This window comes from Phalaenopsis equestris, unplaced genomic scaffold (genome assembly GCF_001263595.1).
Source record: "Phalaenopsis equestris unplaced genomic scaffold, ASM126359v1 Scaffold000245, whole genome shotgun sequence".
NCBI classification, from domain to species: domain Eukaryota; kingdom Viridiplantae; phylum Streptophyta; class Magnoliopsida; order Asparagales; family Orchidaceae; genus Phalaenopsis; species Phalaenopsis equestris.
This window is the reverse complement of record NW_018164687.1, coordinates 176,597-201,414: the sequence shown is the minus strand read 5'-3', so window position 1 is coordinate 201,414 and position 24,818 is coordinate 176,597. Positions and strand designations below refer to the sequence as shown.

Sequence of the window (24,818 nt, the reverse complement as noted above, 5' to 3'; positions counted from 1 at the left end):
AAAAACCTGATCCTGAAGAAAATATTAATTCTATTTTTTAATTTATATATATGTTGGGATACTACGCAAGTATATGTATCATTATCAAGTAATATAAGACTTTTTGCTTAAGCACGAATATCGAACCCACAGGGATTGTTCATAATATGCACTATTAAGTAACAAACATATATTTTAAAAAGATAATTACTTAAACTAAAGATATTATCACAGTAATTAAAGTTCAATTCTTTTTGGTATTTTTCATATTTTGACAAAATAATAACAACTTCTAAAGATAACTTAAGTTTTTGTAAGATAAAAAGCACTAAATATGAAACATCTTTTCTTTTATCATGAATCAGTAACAAGTATAGGAATTCTGTTGTGGAAGTATGCAAAATTTTGCTGTGCCAAATAGGAGCAATATTATTCTTTACCCTTACTAGAGATGCTATAAAGAATGTTCGCTAATTTAAAGTTTTAATCGTTCTGAATGTCGGTTAGACGAGGAAGATACCAGCTCTCACTATAGAGTTCCCTTGATTCTCTCCACCTGGGGGCTAACATGTCATATCAAACCCTAAAACAATAAACCAAGTTGGGGGATTTAACCTGTCACCTTAAAGTCCTCTAACTCAACACCCTTCATAGATTATTTCCTTATTTATTTGCACTCAATCGTATGAATTACATTCTCATCCATACAATCTCATGTGATTCTTTCCAATTGTTAACTGAGATTATACCATCCCGATTCTTACATGTTCTCACAACAAATGATGGGCCAAATTAAGAAGTAAATGAAGTACATGAAGTTAAATCATCACACATTCTTCCAACATTAAAGATCAATAATATTCACAAATTCCATCTAATACTTTAATTATTTATCATTTTAAGAAAAAAGATAAAGAAAACTACTCAGAATTCATGGAGAAAACAAAAACACATTTTAGTTTAAAAGCAGAAATCATTGTCAAACCAATAACAAGTAAAACCAAAAGTAGTCTAAAATAGAAAGATAAAAACTTATCTCAAGTCCTGAACTTATCTAAAATCCTTCGCCAAGCTTTTGAAGTTCCTTTGAATCTCTTCTCTTCTTACAACACTCTTAACTCTCTAAATAAAATTAGAAACAAAAGGAAAAATAAAGGTATATTTTTGGTGCCTGAAACTTTCCCCAAAGATGCGCAAACCGCCTCTCCAAAAGCTTCTCCAAGATTATTTCAGGAACTTCTCTAAATGTCTCAACTTCCTTCTTTTATAATTTGCCAAGAGGTGCCTTGATATCTCTTTGAAATGTGTCCAAATTCAATCTATTCTCCAAGGGATGCCTCCTTTCACAAGTCTTTTAACTAAATTTTTGTTTCTAGTGGTCATAACTACCCTCTTTAGCAAATAGGTGCCTCAAATGTCCCTTCGAAATTCATCAAAATGAATTAGCCCATCAAGTAACTATCATTGACATTTAAGCGTGGGGCCTCTGCGCTTAGACGTGACCCTCTATGTTTTACCGGTGCTTAAGCATTGAATCTGGCGCTTAGGCGCCAAAACACTCTTGTCCAATTTTCTCCTATTTTCTCTAAATTTGATCCTTTTTCACTCCTTTAAGCATTTTTTACATTTTTACCTGTATCTGAAAGAAAAACACACAAATACCTCTCATTAAAGCGCAATATCTCAAAAAATAGGTATAAAAATGCATCTAAAAACACTATATATTTTAGGTGTATCAAAAACTCACAAATACCTTCCATTAAAACACAATATCTCAAAAATAGGTATAAAAATGTGTATAAAAATATTATATATTTTAGGTGTATCACTAAGTCCATGGAAAGGAGCAGAAAGAGGCAAAAAGAAAAAGCCCACAAAGCTAACAATAGAAAGGTGGAAAGCAAAGTAGAGAGGAAAACCCACAACACCAATGGAACACTACAACATAGAGCAAATTCAAAAAAAAATAGGAACATTTTGCATCTAGATGCTAACTAGCTCTCATATATATGTATATTATCTTTTTTATATGTACTTAACCATATGAACTACATTCTCATCCATACAATCTCACGTGATTCTATCACAATTGATTGAGATAATACCATCACGGATCTTACATGTTCTCACAACAAATTTTAACCTGAAATTTGATCAAGTTTACATGTAAATGAAGAACAAAGTAAAATCATCACAAATATTCTCACTCTATTAAATTCTATATCCTACACATTCATACTAATTCATTACAAGATGGAAGAGTAAATAAAACTACTCAGTACACATGGACAAATAACAAGAACTTTTCATTGAACAAGACTTTGAAACCATAAAAATAAAGTAATAGATTCAAGTCAAAATATAATGAAAATACTTATCTTATATGGAGATCATACTCTCCTTGTAAAGCAAAAGCAGTCTCCTTACAATCCTCTCCAAGAGCAAAGTGAAAAGAAAAGAAGAAATCCTCACTCTCTCTTTCTCTCTCACCTTGTCGCCCCCCTCAGGGCTCACACTCAAGCCTTCTTCTTCTTCTCCAAGCCTTCTTCTCCTCTTCCAATTGATTCCAAAGTCCAAGAGTTCTTTTAACAAAATTTCCAAGCCTTATTTATAATTTTCCAAGAGATTCTGAAGTGTCTCTTAAAAAATGTCCATATTCATTAAATCTTCCAAATTGTGCCTTAAGTGACTCTTCATAACTCCATATAACTATCCCAAATTCTTCTAAAAAGTCCCTTTTATCATTTCCAGTGAATTCCCTAAGAGATGCATGAAGAAACGCTTCAACAATCAGCCAAATCTAAGTATATTCTGGAAGATATGTTAAAAACCGTCTTTGGCACCTAAGCACAATTTTTGGGAGCTTAGCGCCCTCATCTCTATCTGGGTGGTGCCTAAGCACCATTTTGGGTGCTTAAGCACCGGGCACAGGAACTTAAGTGTTTGATTTTGGCCCCCATAGCTCTGGTGTGCCTCGATTTGACCCAATTTGCCCCGGTTTGCTCTATTTTGTTCCTTTTGCTCCAATCACTCCAAATTCTTCAATTTGATGTAACTACAACCAAAGACACAAGAAAAAAATACCTTTAAAGTGCAATATCATCATAAAATATAGCATGAAAAATAGTACATTTTTAGACACATCAATTTCCTTCAAGATTAATGAGGCTCCTGCCTTTGTGATTTGAGGATCATAGTGATCATGACTTTCCTAAATATTTTCCTTCAATTTTGTTGTCAATTGGGGATATATTACTCCTTATTCTTATGTCCAGGTTAAAATAAGCTTAGAATCCTTCAATTTGAGGCTACCTCAATCCTCATAACATTCTGCATAATTGTTCCAATTTCTTGGGATGATTTTAGAATTTCATTGGAATATATCTATCATATCAGAATTTTGTAGTTAACCATTTTGTTTCGACTACACAACGACTAGAGTACGCAACTTCACGAAATATTTTAACATTATAGTTGGTTGAACTAGGAGTAAATAAGGTTCATAGGTAAAACACCAATATAGGCCATGAAAGCAAATGAAAACACAAATGTAAAAAAATTACAAAAAAATTATGATTAAATCCACTATCCCTACATCACAGAGATAAGAATGATGAAATTAGCCACACATTGTCAATAAAACCATAATAAGGAAAACGACATAGAATTTCATTACGTGAAATAAAAACATATTAGACTTACAATATCTTATTCTCTCCATAATGACAACAATCTTTCCTCTAATACAAATACCTCCATATTCTTTCCAACATGTGCCTCAAATAGCCTCCAACTCCTCTTTGATGCCCAATCCCCTCCAAGGAGCCCTAAAAGTCATTCTTATAGCAGGAACCATAAATTTGGTAATCTAATTCTCTTCCTAAAGTGTTTTCCTTTCAACCTGCACAACATCAATAAAAAAATCTTTCTCAAGTGTAAATTTCTAATAAATATGTAAAATAAACTTGTAAAATGTGTGAAAATATATGGTTAAAATCACATAAAATTGATGCATGTCAGTTGCTCGTTCTGGAGGGGATCTTTAAATTGCTCGCCTAATGTGGGAGTCTTTAGTCACTCATCCTAGAAGAGACTTTTTTAGGTTACCTGTCCCAGAGGGGAGTCTTTAACTTGCTCATCCTAGAGGGGAGGATTTAAGTTACTCACCCCAGAGGGGAGTTATTAGTTTTCAAGTTCCCTGGTCGGTTAGGTTGCTAGAGAAAGTGGGGATTTTTGAGTTCCTATGAATGCAATTCTGTGTATGAATTATTCTAAATCTTATTATGATAATCCAAATTTAATACACGAGGTTTTCTATTAGGAAAATAACTACTTTAGGTCATCCCCACTCTAGGTTCTTGGTATGTTGTCACCCGTGTAGTTTTGAGTTGATACACCCCTCGGGAGACACTTTTGGAGATGTTGAACATCTCGATCCATTTCGGGTCAAGCTTCCCAACAACCGTCCTCATGCCACTGGATTGGCTTTTTATGGATGAGCCCTCCTAACGCGAAGAACTTCTCCTTTACTTTCTTATTGAAGTTTTAGGAATTTTGCCTTTTAATTTCACTTGACAAAAGGCGCAATTGGTGTAAACTTCTTTGGTTAGGTCATGGGCGAGCCTGACTCTTTAGTCATTGGAATGTCGTCACTCAGCTAGGCTTTGTTCGTCAAAGGCAGAGGCTTTGATGGTCTTTTGGCTATGGTAATTATACTCCACTGGTAGCATTGCCTCCATACCATGAGATAACATGAAAGGAGCGTGACCCTTCACCGTTGTAGGTGGCATTCAGATGGCCAATAGTATCGATGGAAAGAGGTCCCTCTTTTTTCCTTTTGCTCATTTGACCTTTTTCCTTGGGAGATTTAAGATAATCTTGTTGGCTGCTTCAACTTAGTCGTTGGTGCAGGGATGATGTACAGAGGTGAATTTTAGATTTATTATTTAACTCTCTTAGAAGCTTTTAACAGAATTGGCAATGATGATTAATGGGAGCCCACATCGACAAATAAGTCATGTCTAGATAAAATTCCAAACAATGGTTGTGGTGATTCGAGCTAGTGCCTCGGCTTCCACATTTTGAGAAGTAGTCAACAATGCTTAAGAGGAATTTAATTTGTTCAATGCAGGGTCAAAAAGGTTCTAGAATATTTAACCCTCATATGCCGAAATGTTGGGGACTTGTTATAAGTTTTAAGTACTGAGCCAGCCTATGTCGTAGCAGACCATACTTTTGACACTGTTCACATCTCTTTGTGTATTCTATGGTGTCCTTAAGGAGCGTAGGCTAGAAATATAGGCCAAAGTTCTTCTTCCCATGTGGCTCCCACATTCACCCAAACATATTTTATGGAGGACGTCCCTAGCTTCGGCCTCTCCTAGGCATCGTAAGTATGGTGAGGAAGTGGTTCTCATAAAGAGCATTCCTTCCATCATCATGTACTATGCCACCTTGATCTTAAGATGATTTAGGTCCATGAACTCATCCACCAGCTCTCTAGTTTTGAGGTAATGTATGTATGGGTTCATCCAATTCTTTAGTCTTTCGTTGGACAACTCCATTGCTTCAAGTTTTTTGGTTATCAGTCAGAGCAATCAGTGTGATGTTTCGTCTCTCGATTGGAAAGATTTTAGATAAGAGATTTAATATTACGTTTTCATCCTGCCAATGCGGTTGATTCAAAAGCTAGTGAACAGTTTAATCTCCACCTTTATCTTGGAAAGGTACTTCACCATCACCTCATCCCAGGCCTCAAATTCCCCTTTTATCTTATTGACTACGAGCTGCAAGTTTATCTTCACATAAAGGTGGCGAGCACTTACATGGTATGCAAAGTGTAGGTCGGCGATAAGCGCCTTTTACTCTACATGATTATTAATAGCATTGAAATCTATGGCGATTGAATGATAGTGATGCTCACCAGGGAACTTGAGTCACCACAACCTAGCCCTGAGGCCATTTTATTGGAGGCTCCATCAGTGTATATAGTCCATATGCAATCTTCAGTGTTGGTTCCCTCATCTTGTTTAGATGGTCCAGTGAAGTCTGCTAAGAAGTCTTCCACTATTTGAGCTCAGATTGCTATTCGGGGGATGTAGAAGATATTGAACTTGCTTAGTTCCATCAACCATTTGAGTTCTTGACTTGAAAGTTCGAGGGGTGAGTGAAGATCACCGACCACCATGAGAGGGTGATCTATGACGACCAAGATTGAATGTGTTTAAAAGTAGAGTCGGAGCCTGCCAGTAGAGATAATGAGAAAAAAAGTTAATTTTTCCATGATAGGATACCCGATTTTGACATTATTTAAGACTCAACTGGTGTAATATGCTGAGTACTATTTCCCTACCTGTTACTTAACCAATACCGAGCTGACAGCCTCAGTCATGATCCTGAGATATAAATAGAGTTCTTCTTTTGGCCTTAAACTCTAGAGGACTAAAGGTGAAGCTAGAGAGTCTTTGAGCCTTCTGAATGCTTTTTCGCACTTGATGGTCCACACAAAATGTTTGACCTTTCTAAGGGATTGCATGAATGTTGCACATTTGCCGCCCAACTTGGATATGAATCAACAAAGCCCTATTATTCAGTCAATCAACCTTTGCACTTTTTTCATGTTTCGGGGAAGAGGCATGTTTAGTAGGTCTTGCACCTTTTTTGGGTTATCCTTGATGCCTTCAGGTGTTAGGAGATAATCGAAGAATTTTCCAGTCGAAGCTTTGAAAATACATTTCAAGAGGTTCAATTTAATATTAAATTTTCTAAGGGTTTTAATTGTTTATGTTAGGTTGTTTATGTGTTGCTCAGGCATTTTACTTTTTACCAATACATTATCCACATACACATCAACATTCCTTCCTTTATTTTCGGAGATAAGTACATCCATCAATCATTGATAAGTATCACCAGTATTCTTTAGCTTGTAGGGCATTACCTTGTAATAATACACTTCCTCATAAGTGATAAATGCCGTTTTTTTATTTCGGTGCAATGCTTCTTGATCTAATGATAGCCAAAGAAAATGTTTAGAAAGCTCATCATGCAGTGTTCAACTGATGAATCTACCAACATGTCGATCCTTGACAGTGGATAAATGTCTTTTGGGCAAACAACATTTAGGTTGGTAAAGTCGATGCGCAACTGCCACTTCCCATTGGACTTTTGCAACATCACCACAATGGATACCAATGTTCGGTTTGCACTTCACTAATGTAGCCCTCTTCCAATAGCTTATTTACTTTTTTCTTAGATTGGCCCAACTATAGTGGTGACCGATGATTCCAACTTCTCTTTGACCAACCAAACAATAGAATTGATGTTCAATCAATCATTTTGGCAACGAACCAGGTGAAGAGGTCTTGATGCTCTTGGAGTGTATAGACAGAAAGATCCTTTGATTGGGATCAAACAATTAGCTAATTAAAAAGAATTTACCCATCTCCTCATTTGTTGCGGGGACCTCTAGGGTGGTCTCAACTGGTCTCGAGGCTGCCCTCTCTTTAGTGCTGCAGTTCGAGTGGTTCTTGGCTGACGCTAGTTATTGCCCGGAGGTAACATGTTCTCGATTGCTCTAAGTCTAGCCAAATAGTAATGATCTTCCCTTCTCCTAAGAACTTCACAACTACATGGAAGGTGGATTTCATAGATTGAAAATTATTCAACAACGACTAACTGAAGATGGCGTTGTAAATGGGCAGAGAGTCAACTACTAGGAAATCTTCAAACCTTAGAAATTAAAGATTATTGTCCCCCAAAGTGATCGTCAGTGTGATCATTCCAATGGCTTCCTTTCTTTCCCCTCTGAAGGAAAAAAGAGGGTCAGAAGATGCTGTCAGCTGCTGTGCCACCAGGTTGAGCTTGTCAAACATGACTTTGCAAGATGTTCACCAAACTCACGGTGTCAATGAGTATACTTCCCACTTGGTAGTTGTTAATCAACGTTATAATGAAAATTACATTGTTGTAAGGGTTACCTTTAACCAGTAGGTCTTCATTAGCAAACATTATGGGTGGATGCCCGGTCCTTCATTGGACAAGAGTGGTGGTGCATAATTTTCTCGACCAGACCCTTTTTAGGCTTCATCACCACGAGGACTTTTTGCATCCTTTGAGTATGGCCCCTATTATACCTATGATCCGGATGGTGTTGGTTCAGACAGGCTCATCATTATCCCCACCAGGTGTGGGTAATCACCTCGGCAGCCACAAATTCTTTCACCTTTCCATCCTTGATTAACTCTTCAACCATACTTTTAAGGTGTTTGCACTCTTTCATGTCTTTGTCGTGGTCTCTGTGGTAGGTGCAGAATTTGTTCGGGTTTTGGGCCGAGCTTTTGACCCTCATTGGATGTGGTTTCTTGAAATAATCTTTAGCTTAGATGGCTTCCACTAGTTCTGTCATCGAAATTCTAAGGGGAGTCATCTTGAGTTGCTTCAATTGGGTCGTCAATTGCTCATTGTGGTGGGTTGGCTGTCGATTAGGGTATTGAAACTATCATTCTTTACACTGTGGTTTGTATGGTTTGATGTCTCTCTATCGGGGCTGATCCGACGTTATCTTGGTAATGTGAGTCATCACCCCCGTCTTCTTTTGGTTGTGACCTTCATTTGTTGGGTATTGACTCGTCTTGCCTGTCGTTGGTTGCTGGTCCATCCCGGGGGTCGGCCCTTTAACGACTATATTCTTGTTGATTCTGACTTTTGGCCTTCTCTGTCTAGGGCTTCTTGAAGAACACCCACCATCTATTCTCTCATTTCTAGCATCAACTGCTCCCTTATCTTGATTACTTTCTGCCTTACAATCTCTTTTGTAACATCCACATCTACTTGGTTTAATGTCTCTTGGGCGCCTGCTTTACCGTTGCGCTGTGCTCCTCTTTATGTTGGTGGCATGATTCCTGCTCACCGCACCTTTTATGGTGTTGAACCCAAAAATGTCCTGGAGTCACACCCAAGGAAAAGCGCACGTGAAACAAATAAAGGAAAAGAGAGTAAATAGTAAGAAAAAGTGTTTAGAGTCTTTTCTCATGAAATAGTCTCCTATTTATTGGTATAGAAGACACCTTGAGTACATAATTACCTTTTGGCCCTCTCCTATGTAAGGAAATGTAGGTGCATCTTGGTCATATACATGGTACATTTAATTAGGCTAATAGATAATTATTGATTAATGACGACATATTTCTTTATTCGTCGTCCCGTGCTTGTTTGCTTGACGATGATAGATCGAACCACGTGAAGATGGTATGAAGGTTACTTGGTTGGACATTCCCATGGCTTCCTCTCGAATTTTGGTTCGCTCGCCTCGTTCGCTGAATGATAAGGTGTCTTTTGTTCGGCATAGCCGAACGACTCGATAGAGCTCCATGACGATCTCCTGACTTTGACATTAATCTTCTTAATTATTCAATTTAGTTTGTTGACTGGTTCTGTCACATCTTAACTGGGGACCCCTTCACTTGCCGCATTCCTTAGCTTTGCATCAAGATCCGTGCCACCAAGATCTGGTCATACAAATGAAAATTTACATACATAGCACGCAAGTCCTATGCATTTACTTGTCTCTCACCCAAATTTTAATTTTTACAAGCTAAACACATTTTTCTATGTATAAAAAGATGTATGAAAATATGGATTAGACTGTTTAGATTCAAAGGGTGCTTCAGAAATAATATTTAAAATTTAGATTCAAAGGGTGCTTCAGAAATAATATTTAAATTTAGGCGTGAGATAAATAAACGCGCAGTATTGTGTGCTATGTATGTAAATTCTCCTCTAAAACTCAACCTTTTTTTAAAGGTGAGCTACAAACTATAGAACTCAAATCTTTTCTTTATCACAGCGGATTCAAGCGTCTTGCACCCGCCTTATCCCCAGCTGAGGGTTTATCGTCGATTGGCTAATTGATCGATCGGACTTCCTATCAGCTTCTCTCGCTAACTCATGGCAGTCGCTGGGCCATCCGTTCTCTCTCAGCGCTCCCTGTACAGATTAAGCCCATTCTTTTCTACTACCCGCTCCCGTTGCTCAGGCATTGCATTTTTCCGCTGGAATCTAAGCCTCCCGAACAGGAAATCTTTTTCAAGTTCAGTTACCCACGCATCTTATTTCATGCCTTCTGTTATTGGAGCTGGATTTAACGCCTTTTTTGCTGGCCAGTTGCGGCTATGACGAATTGTGGCTTCACCTCTCCAGAAACTGTGAAATCATTTGATTTTGGGTCAGAGAAGAGAATATATGACTGGTATTTTTATCGCCAGTTCTTCCTTACTATAGGAACTATGCTTCTATAATGGAAGATTTGCTTCTTATTGGCTGCAGGCCACATCTTCTTGTGTATGTTTGATTCGAAGGAATGGGAGGGACTGTATTTTACTTATATAATTGTTTCTGAAGTAATTATTATGTAATTGGGTTTATCATTAAAATGTGAATAAATGTATTTTTTTTCATGAACAATTCCGTAGTAATGCTTGATGAATCAGAAAACGTAAAATTTATCTGAACATTATGGAACCGAGCATCAAAGAATTTTTTTTTAAAATTTTCTCATCAAACAATTAGATGAAAACCAATTTCAATTTATTTATTTTATCACTCTTTTTATTTCATTTCTTTCTAATCCTTCAAACCAAACTAAGCTTGTCCTAATTTTAGAGCTGATGGGCTGAGGAATTACTTTATGGCGATGCAATATTCAGGAATGTTTGCAATATTCAGGAATGTTTGAGCGATAGCTAATGCAGAGAACTTAAATTTGTTTTCTTTACTTAGTCTTCACTTAAGCAACCACACAAGCCTGCATTTGAAATGAATGATTATTTCTAGTAGAGCCCCTAAGGGTAAACTACAACAACTCTTTTTGTTCAGTCAACCATTTCTGATGCCAACAAGCTATTTGAAGTTTTGACACATGCCTTAATTGTTTTGATCAATTTGTCTTCACTTTCAATTAGTATTTTTTGGTAGAAAGGCCTTCTAGACGACTGTGTTTAGTTTCCTATACTATTTATATTGGTTACCATGAGATATCTCCTCATACTTTTTCAAAATACTATGCCTACTATTGATAGCCTTTTTATCAAAATTTTAGGATATTATTCACAATGAATTGCTCGATTAACTTCATCTGCAAGGGATATTTGACATACCATTAATTTTAAAGCCGATTCATAGTTATTGAAATCATTACAAGATGAATCCCAATGAGCATGTTGAACCCAGAAAGTATGTAGATGTATTGATTCAAAAATGATTTTTGTGAGACAGTTGAAGTTCATGTGCTATTCATACAATATTAATGTCAAATAAACACGTTTCTTGGACTACTATGTTGATAGTTTTTTGATATCTAGTTTTATGTTCTATTTTATGCTCAGTTTTTGTCCTTGCAGTTCTTTTGACACAACATATACATTCAAAATGTTGATCTTGTTATTATCATAATATTTTATCATCTTTCAATTTTTTGTTTGCCGTGTTATTGAGTCCATAAAATTCATTTTTTGTTCTATATTTTTTTAGTTTGTTTATTTGCTATAAAATTTGGCAGTCCTTTGTCGCCTCCCTCATGTATGGGTCTTCTGCGAGAGTACTAGGCTTGCCCATCACACTGATAAATGCGTGCAAAGTCGGTTCCCTAAGACATTTTAGTCGGGGGCCTTCTTCCACTCTGCCCCCCAAAAAAGGATATATGAGTCTTAGTACCTTCATGAAGGCCTTCACAACATAGAATATCTTCCCCATGCAAACATAAGCAGACATATAATGTGTCGCGAGTGTAGCCTTAGATGTTTCCCAATCATGCTTGGAAAGTGCATAAAGGTTCCACTTGTTTTGCTAAATATGTCAGAAAATGAGATTTTTGAGGAGTTTTCAATGGTTAAATTTATAACAGTTTGTAAGGCATGATAACAACTTTTGCGACGAGATGATGTGCAACACTATCTATTCTACCTTTCTTTTTATAAATTTTCATCTTTTTTTAATTTTATTTCCTTTTTTTCTTTTTCTTTGTTTTTTTTTGCTCCATTTATTTTTTTTTAAATGAGCATAACAACATTGTCTTAAAACTAAATAAATTCCATACATAAATAAAATGATAACCCTAGAACATAATTCTTTGGATGAATTGAACTCTAATCTTTTTTCTTCATCTAGAGATTCCTCTTTGTAATTTTGCTTAATACATTCTCTATTGGCTTGTGATATTGCTGTTGGAACCGTCCAAGGTGATTGTATATGAGGTCATCAACTTGGACTTCGTACTTTCTGTACATTACAGGTACAATGTGCTCAGAAAGACCATTATAAAGGACAGTAAGAAAGTTGCACTAGTTTGAGATGAAAGCAACTGCCCAAAAACCAAGGACAACCATTACGAACATTTTTAATTCTCTTTTGTTTGCAACATCCTCAATGAATACTGACAAGAAATTTTTTCTCACCAACAAAAACAGCAGCACTAACAAAAAAATTCGTTTGACATGAAGAGTCGAGGAAATTCAGATGGAGACTAATTAATTATGCCAAAAGCATTAGAAGAAGTGAACTGAACAATCATTCTGATAACTAGTACGAAAATAATTGCACATCCCTTGAAGGAAAACCTATGTAAGCCTTACACTGACCAAGACACCAGAAGCTATTTTTCTTATTTCTCCATAGAAAACACATGAGCAGATTTTTCCACCGCCTAAAATGTTTTGACCTGGCTTGCGGCGTCCCAAATTGCTTATTTAACTTGTTATATTATTAGTCAGAGATCAAAGCCCCTCATTGAAGGATTGTCCCAACTTTTGCTTAGATGTAGTATCAACAATAGTTTTTGTTATGTTGTCCAAAATGCTCCCAGCAGTCCTTATACTCATGCATCTACTTCTCTCACCAAATACCCATTGAAATGTCAGTGAAGCTTTGGAATTTACTGGCAGCTAAGGTGAGACGGTGGAGACAGCGTTCAAAGACCAGTGGCCACTGGGAATATTCTCTAAAATGAAGCAACGAATGGCACTGAGATGAGTTGAAGGGACCAACTTAAATTTGGATGTCTTATGGGCATGCTCAACTTAAATTTTGATTTTTTTTTTTAACGAGCATCTGCATGATTTCTATCTTCTCTATCGTGAAGGTTATCAACATTTTGAGTTGGAGTGGAAATGGGGCCATGGGAGAAAAGGAATAAGAACTATAAAAAGAGAAAAATTGACGAGTAGGTGGACAAAATTGATGTTTTTGGTGAGAGATCAAGCATGAAGGAGGGGGAAAGATTTAGGGTTTGTAGTCTGCAATAGAGAGGAGGGGACTAATGAAGTGGGATTACAAGTTGCATGTCAATGATGAGCTCATGGTTGAGGGTGTTCGAGCTCCACGTGAAAGAATGATTGGGTTCATCTTTATTAATGTTTTTTAATTATTAAAATTGGATGAGATTGGTGGTGATAGACACACATACCAATATAAGATTTTGGAAAAATTTAATGGATAAATGATTTGACAAAACTTGTATAAGTTTATTTTATATAAAATAAAAAATATCTACATGTATTTATATTCTTGTGTAATTTTTTATTCTCACATCTCAAATTTTGTTTTGTCACCTTATGCTCAGATAAATTTACGAGATTTTTCACGTGTAGTGACTTGGGCAATATAAGTGTCTTTTGTAAGCAATTTTGAAGCTCTGGACGTATCACTATAGCCTGTTTCATAAAAGAAGCAAGTCATGAGTGATTTGATTGTGATTGAGGTTTTATTGAATAGATTTGTGTGATGTTATGTTTGTTTGTTATTTTTTCATGTGGATTGAATCGATTCGGGAGCTCTTTTTTGGTGATTTTGATGCTCCGGGCACATTGACTTAGCCCATTTTATAAACCAAGTGGTTTTTGAGTGATTTTGATTACGATTAAAATATTTCGAACTTGCTTATCAACTTAGCATCCATTATCTATTTTTGGTTTTGCGTTTAACCGTGAGTTGTGGAGATTATGTAGAGGTCAACATGAATACTTTCAAATCCAAATTTTTCATAATATTTATGACATTTGTTGGGTTTTATGAATATTCTACTATGCCTATTGAATGGTTTACTGCTTCAAATGCTTTTATGAGATTGATGAACCATGTGCATAGACATTCAATTGGAGAAAAACATCAAAATGATCCCTTGACTCTTCGCAGGGGTCTTTTTAGTTACAGAGTTTATGAAATTATCAATTTTGTCTTCTATTTTTTTTATTATGGGTTGAAATAGTCCCTTGTGACGACTATTTTCGCCCACCATTAAAAATATGTAAGGGCTAATTTAGCACTTCTATTAACTCCGGGACTAAAATGGCCTCACGTTAATAATCATGGGAAAATATTGGCATTTTACTCAATTGAGTAGTAAATTTTTTAGTGTATTAGATGGTATGAGATTGATTTTGCTGCTAAATCATTTGCCTCAAGTATTGTCTAAATTAAGGGAAGAGAAGGTGAATATTAATCTCAAAATGTCAACAATTATGTAATTAAAAGTCATTTATTGGCTTCGTATTGTCTTGTATGGACATTGTATCCCAAAAAGTCAACAATTTTGTATTTTGAAGTCATTTTTTGATTAGTTTCTTCTATGGGCCTTGTATCAGATTCATAAAAAATCAAAGCAATTTTTGGGTGGTCGATTCTAACTTTAATCGTTAATCATAGGAGTTTTCATGGGTTAACTATATTTCATTTGGAATTTTTTTATAATCAGTGTTGCCCCTTTAACATTGATTTAAAAGAAACAACAAGTTTAATTGGATTTGGAAACCATCTATTGATAAAGCCTTTGAACAAATAAAGTTGTTAATAGCCATAGCACCAACAAAAATTCTTTTATTTTGCTGAAGTTTTTGAGGTACCTAGTGGTGTGCCTTGTGTTTGTATCAATATTCTTTTAGTCCAAGGTCATTGAGTAGCTTCCTTTAGTGTGAAGTTGAATAAGGTTAAACGGATGCATTTAACTTATGTTAGAAAATGTTATCTTTTATTATTTTTATTTTTTATATGTTATGAAATATTATGCTTTCATTCAAGCTTTAAATATATTGGTGTTCTTATTTACTATTTAAGAATTAATTCTCATTTTTGATAAGCTTGAAATATATAAATACCCAAAAGAATTTAAGTAGAAAGCATATCTAGTGGATTGAGTACATTCAAAATTTTGCCTTTGTCTAAACCATACAACTAGAATTCAAAATTTGAGTTTTTTCGCTATGCACTTTAATGTGTTTGTAATAATTTCTTACCTCCACTTAATTTATCACAATTATAAGTATGTCACATGTTTCTTTTGCTATTTTTGTAGTTCAAGACGAGCATGCCCAATCGTTTTTTTTAGGGTGGGAAAACTTATTTAAAAAAATAATTTTAAAAAACTAAATAGATAAAACATATTGTTTAAAATTAGTGAATAAGTTCGTTAACATACTCGATTAAAGCTCGATATTGACTTACATAGAATACAAAAAATATTATAATTAAAAGTTTTAATTAAGTTAAATAAAATAAGATTAAAATTTTCTTAAAACTAAAATAATTTTCATATTATTAACATAAAAATAATTTAATATGCTTAAGTTTTTCAAAATAATGTAGATTTTTTATTTAATACATATTTACTTTTGGAGAGTACAAAATTAAACCGTATAAAAAATAAAAAATATCATAACTTGAGCCGGTTCCATGTATGTTCATTATTAAGGATGATTTACATACATACCACTCAATTCCTATGTATTTGCATATCTAAAACCTAAACTTTAATTTTAACATTTATGTTATCTATGCATGGAAAGTGTATTTCACCTTTTTTTTTGGATTAAAATAGTGATATTTTGATGTGCTATGAAAGATTTGGATGGCATAAATATAGAAGATAGAGTTTAGGTGTTAGAATGTAAATACATAAGAATTGGGTGTTATGTATGTAAATGCCCCTAATAAAAATTGATGTAAAGCTTTTAGGCGTGAAAGGTTTATTCACTGTTTAGTTCCACATAGGAAAGAACTAATCATTATTATTCCTTAAATAGAATAACATGGTTGTACCTTCCACAATATAAAGCATCTTGTGGGCTTGAAGGGGTGTGAAAATTTTTTCTTGAAAACTTTTTCAGCTCGCCTCGATAAAGAAATTGAACTGAGTCATGGAAATAAGCTTGAGATACGGGTTTTTTGTCTTTGTGTTGGGTCAATAGGGGCAAGCCGGGGCAAAAATTCTTTGTTAGGGGGGAAAATATAAAAAAAAGGCATCCTAGTATAAAAATTGAAAAGTTGAAGGTGGCCAACTATCTTGGGTCTGCCGTTGGTTCAAGGTGGATTTATTTATAATGGTAGTGGGCTTTGCATTCCTAGGATCTCTCTTTGTGATCATATTATTTGGGAAACATGTGCCAGTTGCATGATGGGACACATTGGTTGGGATAAAATGACACATTTGCTTGAGTGTATGTTTTAATGACCTTTATTAAAAAGAATATTGCTATGATTGTTGACTAGCGCAATGAATGTCAAATGGGAAAGCTATCCTACAATGCTTTGGCATGCACATTTCTGTTCTAGTCCTTTCTACTTCTTGGGTTGATTTGTCTATTGATTTAATATTAAAGTTGCTTAAGTGGCCATGATAGAATAGTACTGGTTGTAGAAAGATATTTTTAAAATGATTCATTTTGTTTTATGCTCCATGACTACTACTGCATCTTATGTGGCAAAATTTTTCTCAAGGATGATAGTTAGGTTACAGGGGTTAACCAAGAAAATAGCATCTAGTAGAGATGTCAAATTAATTTTTTATTTATGAAAATTCGATGGAAATTGTATGTTACTATCCTAAGTTTCCATCAATCTCAAATTGATGGTAATGCTGAGGTAGTAAATAAAAAAATTGAAAGTCTAATAAGATGCTTGGTTTGAAAATATTCAAGTAATTGGGATTGGATTTTCCTACTATTGAATTCACATACAATAGCACCACATGAAAATAAATGGACATGTCATCATTTGAAATTATTTAGTGATTGAATTCTAGACAGCATATATGTATCTTATCCATGTATCACTGCTTTCATACTCTGATTATGGTACATTATTTGTACAATACATACACGATTTACATGCTATTGATAGAAAGGAGATTGAGTTGCGTCATACGAAATATTTTGATGGTATAATTATTAAGAGAATGGCTCGTGAGTATAATGATGGCGACTTTGTCATATTTCAATTTCACTCTGAACAGATTGCACAAACCTAACATAAGAAACTCATGCAAGGGCATGTTGTCCTCTTATGATTAGTAGAAAAATTAGTACTAATGTTTATTTTTTAGATTGGCCTTTTGATATATTTATGTCTTGTTTTAATATTCAAGGTTTATGGCTTTATCATGGAATATTTGAACAGTGTGAATTGACATTTGAGTCGTGTGAATTGGTAGCTGATTTTATATTGGTTGGATATCTACAATAATTTTTGCTTTCATAACCCATTATTTTAGTTCTATTGCTCTACTTGGATGTTGAAACTATCATTTCAAAAGTAGTGCTACTTAGGAAAAATGTTGAGCATACGTTTTTATTAAAGATGAAAGGGCAGATCTCCTTTAAGTTATATTTAGATGAGTGAACTACAAAATCCATTCCCTTAGCTTTTTGATGATTGCTTGATCTTAACTCTCAGAAGGAGAGTCGTTTGCTCTTTAAGGGTGTTAATGCACTACAAACCTTCAAACCTATCAAATAAGTATAAAAAAACCCAAGTGACCATAGCCAGTTACATAAAGTCAAACCAGGTTATAATAACTTTGCACTTGACCAATTTTAAAGCCTTTCTGGACTTTTTTATTTACGATTGAATTTTTAATAATTTTTTAATTTAAATTATTTTATTATATTTTCATCTATTTTGAATAAGGCTGTTTAGCTAAGATTTTTCTTGATTTGGTTAAGGCTAATTTTACATTGAAATATTTAGTCTTATTTTTCTATTTCTATTTTTTATAAATATGGAATAATAATGCGTACTTCAATAATTGAATGAATGTAAAGTAGTTATAAGTTATGTCTCTTATGCTTAAAAATGTTAAAAGGTGATCTATTTCAGTATTTTGTTGTTTCAAGTTTGTATTGTATGTTTTGTGTGACACACATAGTCATGTTGTCTTGTGGTTGTTTATAATTGTTGGCAACCTTAAATTTAAGTCAATTCACCCACAATTTTTCTATGTAACATTAGGTGGGAGTCTCAAGGTTATTTCAAGCCAACTTTTGATAATGGAGGAGATCCTTTTGTTATAACAATGCCTCCTCCAAATGTTACTGGTTCGCTACATATGGGGCATGCAATGTTTGTAACTATTGAGGTTAGTAAGATTGTATGCTTAGTCGCTTTTTTGAAATTCAAAGTCTTTTTTAATCTGTACTCAAGTTATGGCCTTTATTTGTGCTTTTTATTATCTTTGCGTGCTTTACATATATTCTAAACAATGAGAAAAATATAAAATAGCCTTTTAATGCTTATCAATTCTAAGAAAATTCAAAATAGAACTCAATTGAGGGCATACAACTTTACTAGCATCATATATAAACAAATATTTTTGTGTATCAGGAAGGCACACGAACTTGCAAGTTTACCAGGGTGAATGGTTAGTCCTATGATGTTTATCATTTCGCATTTTCCATTGAACCTTTTTCTTACTCCCATGGAAGCATCATGTTCTTAATGGCATACATCATCTAACTTGTCTTTTTAATAGGATCTCATTTTAGTATTCCTTATTATTGTTTTTCTTCTTAGGCATTTTGTTGGTTTTGATTCTACTTAAGAGCATAGGTCAATCTCCTTTCAACTTTTTTAGAAAATTTAGAAGGATGTAGAGCAACATGAAGTTTCAAAGTAGATTCAGATAATATCTCAAAGATTTCTAGATAGAAGGCAAGCTAGCTTGGGTTTATTTAGAGTTGGGGCTTGAGGTTTCCTATGGGCTTAAGCTTATGGTTAATCACTTCAACGTCTAAGAAAATTTGATTAAGGGCAATAAATACACTCTAGTTGCTACTCAGGATTTTGGGATTATAGGGGATTCAATGAAATAAAATTGAATGCCATGAGACACATTTTGTGGTCGTAATTTATATTGAACATTTGATTTGAAATGATCCTTAAGGCTCATCATTTCTCAATGACATGATAAAACTATCTAGTTGAGGAAATTGTATATTATTCATGGGTTGCCCCAAATAATGAATTCTGAGGTAGCTTAAGTTTTGGGGTGGAGTTCAACTGACTCAAAGAAGTGAGTACAAGATAGAGTGATGTCATCTTCTTAAGTGAGGATGTAATTTATAAAAGCAGATGAGTTCCAATCTTAGGTTGATGAGGTTGTAGAAATTGGGGTTATACTTTTAGAGGAAGACACACTAAGCATATTTTGGAAACTAGGGCTTATAGCTTTAATATTGAAGAAACCTTGGAAATTGGTATTGGACAGGGCTATAGCTTGATCTACAGAGGTTGTGGAACTTGTGGTGGATGTGGCTTAATTAGAAGATTTTTAATTAGGTTAGCAATCCTATGGATGTCTGATTTAGATTCAATTTAGAACTGTCTCATAGATCTAGTCTTGGAGATGCGATGAGCCTCTATCCTGTCTGTGTATTCACTGACTTGCACACAAATCCCACTTGGTTTCTATTCTAAGCCCTAGTGGAAGTCCACTACTAACACATAATGATACCCTATTTATATCTGTAGAAATCATGAAGAAAAACGAACGCTTAACAACCTTAACGTCTTTCTAGTGGATGTGCTAGCTGTTAAGAATTTGGACTAAACCTTGAATATTTGGAAAGCCCATGAATGGGTCTGGTATGCAAGTGATTGCTTTGTTGTAAGGGAAGTACGTGAGTGTGACTTACAACGTTTTGATTATGGAATTTTCCAACATTGGGTGATATATCCTCACCTTATTGGTGAGCATCCTAAATGCATTATATTTTAAGTGATCAAGGTAGCCCTAAGGCTTTACGCAGATGGGCATATCAAGTATTTTGTTCGAGTATGAGCATTAGTCCTTCGGGTCCTATTTTACATGTTCAAATTAGTAAACTATATCCGACTATTGTTTGACTTCCTTTAAAAGGATTGGGATTAGGTGCTTTTTTATGAAATGAGCGTCTCAGTTCTCTTATTATTTTATTGGGATAGTGATTGTCTTAGATTAACTATGTTCACTTTTCTTGAAAAAGTGATTGAGATGACTGACTTATTTTTGTTGCTGGATATTATTCAACCCATTAAAATAGAATTTTTTTGGCCTTACTATTTTGTGCTCATGCAATAGCATTCAAAGGCTTCGAGGATGGTTAAATTTTTTGGAGTTGAAAAAGGAACTATGAAAACATTTCATATTTGCATATAAAATTAATGGGTTTGTAATGTATTGGGAGCAATATGAGTGATTTTGATGAGCGCACTGGGGATACCCATGTGACACAAAAAAGAAAAAAGTATTGGTGTTGATTTTAGTGAGTATGAGGAAATGATTGGGGTTGAGCATGACTAAAAGGCCAATTAATGCTCTAAAAGCTTATAGAAAATGGAGGGTGAATAAATATTACTTTGAAGAATCAAAGCTCTACTCCCTTGGATATCCAAGTTTCAAGCTAAAGTCAAACCAAAAACATCATGAATCATGAACTAGTTTTTTTTAAAGAAACTAAAACAAGTTGAAAAACCTAAACCTGGTGGAAGTAAACTAGAATTTCTAGCTTCTTTGCAAAATGTGCTAACACTTCTTAGCATATTTGGCACTCTTATGAGGTTATTGGAGCTAAGGTGAGATGTTTTTCTTAGCTCTTCTCAAGCAAGACGACCATTAAACCTATTTCACAAAACAATGCATGAACAAGCCCCTCTAAGCAATGACTGTCTTGGGTGTAGCTTTTATTGATCGGGATGTACTCTTGTGAGTAATGTCACAACCATTCGTTCTGTCAAAAAGGACATAACTGATGAAAAGCTCAATAGGATTTTGATTGTTCCTGATGCTTCATTTAGTTCAAATGACTATTAAGACTTGAGTCAGTTCAACTTGAGTGTTCATATTTTGAGCTCAAATTAACTTATGCTTCGCTATTTCAACAAAAAATGGCGAGCTTCATTAGACCTCTTATATTGGTATTCCTTTGGGTGGAATCCCAATTTGAAATCATTATGATATTGATATTTCATTTTGGGCTCTCATAAGGCATCCATGATTGCAAGAATTTTGGATGATATTGATAATGTTTATTAGTACTTGAAGTATGCATGTACATAATCATGTTGAACACTATATCAAAGGGGGTAAACTTTTGTTCTCTGTACATGCGTTGAGTATTTTGATAAGCACAATACATTATTTGAAAATGAAACAAGGAGCTTTAAATAAAAAAAAAAAACCCTTGAAGGACTCAAACCCTTTCCAATAATTTGGAAGGATAAGTGGTAGGAGCAATTTTAGGTGGAAGGAACAACATTAATTCTAACGTGTTGTTGCTTCTAATGTTTTGATTAATTCCCAGAAGCATCTTCATTGGCACTGACTCTAAGATGGAGATGTATGAACCTCGATCAAGGGTCCACTCCAAAAGAGGCCTATATCAGAAGCAGTTTTGATAAGGGGAATGCTATGGAATTCCACAAACTTTAAGAGTTTTGTTGAGGTTTTATCTTTTTCTGTTAGAATCCTTTAGTGATCTTGCTACAAAAGAAAGGATAGAATAGATTCTTTTATGATCTATTGTTAAGAACTTCCGTAAGTGTTAGTTGCAAGTGTACAAATCCATCTTGGATGCTAGAGTCGCTGAACTTTATGATATAGCTGGCATTCTGGCACATAATGTCACTTATCAAAGCATAATAGATCATATAGCTAATGCACTTACAAAACTAAAGATGTTCTCCATTATTTGAACAAGCACCTTGAAGAATATGTTATTCTTATGTATCGAATAAACTGCTTCGAGTGCAAGCATAAGACCCATTTGAGGAATTTTAAAGTAATCCTATTGTTAGTTTTTCTTCTAGATGGTGAAGTCATAAAGCTGAAGAAGTTTATACTCAATTGTCAAGATTTCCTCGCTTGAAATTACACAAAAATACTTAGCTTGGCTCTTAAGGTGTGGTGCAAAAATTAGATATCAATGTTGCGACAGTTTTGAAAAAAAATGTGGCTGAAGATTGAACATTAGGTCATCATCAAAACTACAAAACTCATCAAAGTAGACTTCTACTAAAAGAAATGTCCCATCTAGATGGCTAACAACCTTTTGTTAAGGAATAAAAATGGTCAAACCCGTGTTTACATAGGGATATGAATGAGGCATGCTCATAGGATGACATTTACTTCTTACGATAGAAGCTACAATTGATGACACATTAAATCATGACTTGCTCTCATTGATGCTCCTGTAATTTATTTACCAACAAATCAAAATAGCATCAAGAGATGAGAAACATTGCCTTTTTTGCCCCTGTATAGAAGGTGATGCCTTTTGTTTCTAAAAATGCTGAATCAACTTATTAATGAGCTTCAACCTATATCATCGATGTCTTCATTCACAAAAAAGTACATTGTATTGTCAAAGACTTCATATGAAAATGATTTGATGCGAGGACCACACTAAAGAGTTTACATATGACCTTTGAGCTTCGTCTCAAGTTTGACCTGAAGATCATACTTAAATATGCCTTCATAGTTTCCAAAGGGAAATTCTTTTGTTTTGCACCATCATGGATTGAAATTTGTCCCTCTAAAATCAAGGTATTATGGAAATATCACAAGCAATAAATTTGAAGAGTTGTTTTCACTTTGAGGAAGGATAACTTACATTTCGCATTTGATTTTCAATCTTTGCGTAGGTTCCACTCTTCGTGAGGGTGATGAGAAGGGGTGCCCCATTGAAGTGGGATGTGAAACGTCATGTCACAATTGATGATATCAAATATTACGTTCTTAAATCTCTGATCATGAAGACTCCAATTTAAGTAAAGCTGTTGGTTTTCTACATAAGCTTGTTTGGTGAGTCACTTGATCCATGTTGACCTAAACAAATGAAGATGGTTAGGTAAGCGTCGCCTATTGTATCAATAGATGCATATCGTGATTGAGCTAAAATCCATTTATCAAATGCATAATTTTAGCACTGATATGAAGCTTCACAACTATGTGTTTTGTTATGTGAGGATTCTTGTCTTAAAAAAATGACCTACGACATTATTGGGCAGCCTTTTTAGGTGTTCAATAATCCCACTGTAATTTGACATAACATGTATTTTTGAGAAAAAAATCAAACGGCGCATGAAGGATTTTGTGACAAGAAGAAAATATTAATTTTCCTCAGATTCCATAAGAGAGATTTACAAGACAAATAACAGAGGAAGATCACCAAATTAGGATGGCCAAAATCATCCACAAATAACTTAAACTAGAAAATATGAAACTATCAACAATAAACACTTCTAAAAATAGAGAATATTAGAAATATAAAATTTTTAATTTTGGCCCTAAAATTCTGACAAACTCTCTTAACTTGGAGCATTGATATCTATCATTCTCAATTTGCTTACAAAGAGTTCCAAACTAAGGTTGAGAAGTTCTTTAGTGAATATAACTACTATTTGTTGTGTGCATAAATGACATGCAAATAACTGCACTATTAATCTTCTATTTTATAAAGTGCTATCAATCTCCAAATATTTTGTTCGATTATGTTATATTGGGTTTTGCACAATGCTTATGGCAGCTTTATTGTCATATTACAACTTCATTAGCATGCTTATTAGGATCTGCATATTTTCAAGAATTCTCTTCAGTCATAACATCTTACATACTTCATTAGCTATAGCGTTATATTCTGCCTCGACACTGCTCGTTGCAATCACATTTTGTTTCTTATTTTGTTATGTACTCAGATTGTCCCACTCATAATTATTCAGACTTCGATTTTCCTGTCAATAACTGAGCCAACCCAATTTCCATCAGTGTTTATCTCTTTGTTTTATTGTGTAATCTTCTGAAAGAGCAAACCCTTATTTTATAAAATTTTTAGATATTTGAGAATCCTATTAACTACTTCAAGTTGATTCTCATAGGGCGACTGCTTAAACTAACTTACCAAACTCTCAACAATGTCAATATCTTACGGTATATGTGATAAGTATATCAATTTTTTTACTAAGTTTTGATATTGATATGTATTCACTGGATCACATTCTGTTTTTTTATGTTTTGATATTGATTTGTATTCACTGGATCACATTCCGTTTTCTCTCCCAGCTTTGATTTGGATGAATTTGAGTATCAGCAAACCTTCATCCACTCTTCCTAGTTTACGTGAGAAGAACAAGAACATTCTCCATTGTGAAACAATAATCCTTTTCTTTGATCGAGTAACCTTCATGCCAAGAAAATGCCTCAATGATCCTAAGTAGGGGTGTAAACAAGCCGAACACGAGCGAGCCAAGCTCAGCTGGTGTTCGGCTCGTTTATATTTCGAGCTCAAAAAGTGTGTTCGTGTTCGGCTCGTTTGCTTAACGAGCCAAACACGAGCTGTTCACGAACAAAGAGTCCTTTGAACAATCCTAATCATGTCGCCATAAGACAATAAATGTTCGAGCAAGATTTAAAAATTATTATTTATATTAAAATATCATTTGAATCTAATTTAATAATTTTTATTCTATTTTCTTAATCAATATTTTAATTGATTATAAATCTTTGTAGCCTTGTAGTCAATTAGATTTTTTTAAAATAACTACTT

At 34.4% G+C, this 24,818-nt stretch overlaps 1 protein-coding gene across 2 annotated transcripts in view; it reads left to right on the top strand.

The window, feature by feature from the left end:
• The first annotated feature begins 9,762 nt into the window (after nt 1-9,762).
• The window catches only part of LOC110024091 (valine--tRNA ligase, chloroplastic/mitochondrial 2), a 123,166-nt gene continuing 108,110 nt past the window's right edge, over nt 9,763-24,818 (top strand). For both annotated transcript variants that reach the window (XM_020723833.1, XM_020723832.1), the window contains exons 1-3: nt 9,763-10,066; nt 10,141-10,225; nt 18,250-18,376. In XM_020723833.1, the coding sequence (XP_020579492.1) occupies nt 9,925-10,066; nt 10,141-10,225; nt 18,250-18,376 (354 nt within the window). In that variant the 5' untranslated portion in view covers nt 9,763-9,924. The remainder of the gene's footprint in view (nt 10,067-10,140; nt 10,226-18,249; nt 18,377-24,818) is intronic.